Source organism: Opisthorchis viverrini, assembly GCF_000715545.1.
Source record: "Opisthorchis viverrini unplaced genomic scaffold opera_v5_5, whole genome shotgun sequence".
NCBI classification, from domain to species: domain Eukaryota; kingdom Metazoa; phylum Platyhelminthes; class Trematoda; order Opisthorchiida; family Opisthorchiidae; genus Opisthorchis; species Opisthorchis viverrini.
The window spans coordinates 4,919,710-4,923,791 of record NW_008751661.1 but is presented as its reverse complement, the minus strand read 5'-3'; the positions used below and the strand labels follow the sequence as shown (position 1 = coordinate 4,923,791).

At 41.9% G+C, this 4,082-nt stretch overlaps 1 protein-coding gene across 1 annotated transcript in view; it reads right to left on the bottom strand.

The window, feature by feature from the left end:
* T265_00578 (hypothetical protein) overlaps nt 1–2,490 on the bottom strand; it is a gene marked incomplete at both ends in the record, with an annotated part of 61,573 nt that extends 59,083 nt beyond the window's left edge. The window contains one exon of the mRNA XM_009164382.1: nt 2,369–2,490. Within this exon, the coding sequence (XP_009162646.1) occupies nt 2,369–2,387 (19 nt within the window). The remainder of the gene's footprint in view (nt 1–2,368) is intronic.
* Between the last annotated feature and the right edge of the window lie 1,592 nt (nt 2,491–4,082).

Here is a 4,082-nt window from a genome sequence, read left to right as displayed (position 1 = left end):
TGATTGGCTGTTGGGTCCAGATTGTTGACCAATCAGATCTCGTCTTGATGCCGGACCGGCAAGCGTCCCGAATTTTGGGCCAACCTCGAGCGGGCCAGGCTTCTCGGCCGTAGCAGCGCTTAAAGACGTGCGGTATAGTAGGATCCGCGTGGATTCCTGCCTAACACAAATATTGAAGGTATTGCCCAATCATATTCGTCAGGAAATCTTTCATCATGATATATGTCATTGATGACTAGCAATCTTTGATTCAAATGATGGGTTACCATATTTTGAAAATAATCCAGGATCCGGAATAAAGAATGTCTAACAACAACAAGGCGATAACCGAAGGAATGCAGCAAAGATAAAGTGGAATCAGATAGCAAACTAGTGTCGCAAAACGCGTGCTGAGTTTTTCTGCAAGTTATCCCGATGTGAAGATATGCACGCATCTCAGCCTTTATGCCGAATAATGTTCTTTGAATGTGAATCGGACTTAAACTCGTTCAAGGGTCTACGAGGAGGCACGCCTTGTGGGGAAGTTTCTCAATTGACTTCAGGACACTAAGCATATTGATAACGGAGTGAACAAGCCTTTCTGCTTTTGGTGGGGAAATGTCCATTCACTTTGTTGTGACCTGATGCACTCCATTCAATTTGGTATTTGTTTTTTCCGTCCACCATCTGTAACTGCTTCTTGATTTCAGTTTCCTATCGTTCTACAAGATTTCCCACGAAATATCATCGTTACGAAAACTGCAGTAAGGAATATGTGCAACAAAATCAGATTTTTTGATGAGTTGGAGCAGACGATGGGTCAGCTTCATTTTTCTGTATCCCTCATAATTCATACGTACGTCTGGTCTAGGCTGATATGTTATCAGGCTAACTGTAATCGGGTTGGGAAGAGTAAAAGAACACGATTGTGCTTTATTTTGGATCCACCTACCGACGTAAAGTGTACATACTAGTGGTCAAGATCCCATAAATATTACCTGGATAATAGTGCACACATTACTCCAAAGGTATAAAGATTGCGAACGTGTGCACTCTCTCGGGTGATATTGATTATCGTTTTCATTCTGGTTGAACCACGGGCTAAGAAGGCTTTCCTCCGATGGAAGAGGATATCATGGAGTGGAGGTGAGGTCAGCCTGATAAGCAGACCTCGGCTTACCAAGCTGCTATCTCTGTGTTGGTTGAATTGTCGTGCCTACCATACGAGGATATCCGAAGACTAGATGATTTTGGCTGCTCATATCCCAGGATTAGACTGAAAACAAGGTATATCAAGGTAGCGCTTTGATTACACAGAAAGCCGCGCGCACCTGCAACCATTACGTTGAACCTTTCAGACCTACTATCCACAAGGTGGATGGCGGGTTGGTCAAGGAGGGTGAGTGCAATCTTTTGAAGGAACTAGGTTTAGCCAACAAATTGACAGTGTGGAGTATCCCCGTACTGTCAAATCAGGGGTTTGCAACCTTGTTCAGGCGTGTCTGTCGGAAACAAAACCTCAATCGTAGTCTATACAAACTGGGCACTACATAATGGAAGCCGACTGTGAACTGCCCAAACTACTACAGTTTGAATATTTATTCACAGTATAGATGGAATATAACTAACAGTAGTTGGAATATTTCCAATCAAACTACACACCAAGTGTTTTCCAAACAGAACTAAAGATAAAGCCTATTTCGTCAACTCTATTTCTAACTTTCATCTCTGCTTTCAGTGGTCAGCTTCTTATCGAGGCGACACAGTTTTTTATAGACGTTCCATAACCGGACGGAAGACCGACACTCATAAAGGTATAAGATTGATGACAAATTAGGGAAGCATGGAGAATCCCTGAAATATACATGCTTAAAATTAGTGTTCTTTAACCTATGATTTTGATATGAGCTTGAGAACGCAACCACAAAACACTTCAACTCCATGAAAGCAGGAGTGACATTGCACGTTTAGAATCGGATTACCAGCAGCCCCAGAACAAACTTCAATATGCCTTTCATGATTTCTGCCTCCCATTCGAGACCTTAAGGTTTTTATTTCGTTTAAATAGAAGAAAGACGCGGGCCTCGATCGTGTTGAACAGCCGTCTCTGTAAAACGTAATGGGTGAAAATGTGAACATTTCTTCGGATTCCAACCATCGTTTGGGTCATTTAGCTACTCTCCTACACACTATTCATCATAGCAATGACTCATGTTGTTTTGACTGTCCAATTCCGCCTTGTGTGCTAGGTAAAAATCACATGGAAATTTAAATCGAAGCAAATCCCTTCGTGATATGCAGACAAACTCCGGTGAATGATTTGTGTAAACACACATAGTCGAACTTAATGGCTTTTCCCATCCCAAGTCGAATGTTTTCATCCACTTACCCTCATAATAGTCCGACATCCCTTTTGGAATCTTCAAACCAAACCTCCACAATAATCCAAATCTGGTAGTGTTCACCGAAATTTGTCCAAATGCTTAGCAATTTTTCGATCTTATTTTCGAGTAGAATCTCCCAATCCCAATTGGCTATCCAACAGGCGAACCACGTGATCAGGATAGCGGTGAGCATCCTTCAATCTTTGTTTTCTGTTTACGGACGTGCCTTACTTGCGCCAATGATCGTGGCCCGTGCATGTCACTGCATCGGCTGCATTGGAGTGTCTAGGTAGTGTGCCTGACAGGCGAGCGGACGGATGTCCCAGCCAGCGTGACCGACTGATGAATGCAAGACTAACCAGTGAAGGACTGCAGACAGCAGCATAGTGAAACAGAGCAGCTGACGTAGTTCCGTTTCCCGGCTTTTGGCATTATCCCACTGCCCCTCGACTACAAGGATAGGCCAGTTTGTATACGGCCACCCAATCAATAATCACTAAGCAAATCGTTTCTGTGTAGATATTTCGGTTTGCCCGTTGAAACTGGGTTTGCATTTTGTACAGTTGTAGAGAGGAGGGCTGGATAGCCAAGCCGCCCGAAGAATTAACAACATTTTTCGACAAATACACTCATTTGCATAGCAATTTGATTTTCACGGGAGACTCAACGGAATCTCTCGCTTGTGATATTCTCCAACTGAATGTGCTGAACCAAGGCTGCCTTATGTTTCAGTTGGTACGATATTCGAGATGTCGCAGTATATTTTAATAGAGGAAGCTAATCGCAAGGTTGCCGAAAAGGCTTCGACATTCACAACATTATTTACTTATTGACTTAGTCCGCGATTTTAAGCTACAAAACATTTGCGGTCTAAATCTGCGTCTCCTGCTATAGATAATCTTGATAATAAACACAAGGCAGAATGAAAACAATAAAACTGATAGTGAAAATAATAACTGGGTGGATACACTCGACCAGCTTATAACTCACATTGTGTGAAGTCAGAATCGCAAGTGATTTAACGCCGAAGTTATTTTACATTTGGATATCGAACTTCAAACACTTGCATAAATTCTGTTTCTAGTGTCACGCTGGCTTAACTCACTGACTGTTGATTAAGTAGCATACAGGAACAGTGAAACTGGACAATTTTGTGCAAATACTGGGTAGCAAAACGGAAGTAGCGTATTTGGTTATTGATCAGGTGGCTTTGAATCTGTTTGTAATTTACTGGCAAACGTTTCGTCGTCAAAAAGATGGTGTTTTCTAGACGCAGTTCGGTTGGTTTCGAAACAAAATTCACCACTGTAGTGTTCAGAAAATATGGTTGGTCTTTTCAGAAGCGTTTTTTTACGCCATCTCTCGGGCTAATAATCCTTTTTATAGGTGATGTTAGATCGCACGGTTGTACTTTCGGTATTTAACAGCACTGAATTAAATGCATTTAAGCAAACAAGTCTAAGGCGGCAGTCCTTGACACTTTGTGAGTTTGTCCCAAAGTCACAAGCTGCGATACTGGTTGGCGGAATTTCCCACTCACTTTGGCTGATAAAATTTGTGGGCAGCTGTCGGAAATGTCTGAAGTTTTCATCTTTCAGCGTTTCGCATCGTTTTGACAAATTTACAAAATAAACTAGGAAGCTCTGCAAAAAAGCAAGTTTTGTTTCCTTCTACCTTTTCATCAACTTCGTTGTTTACATTTTTCACTTAAATATAACA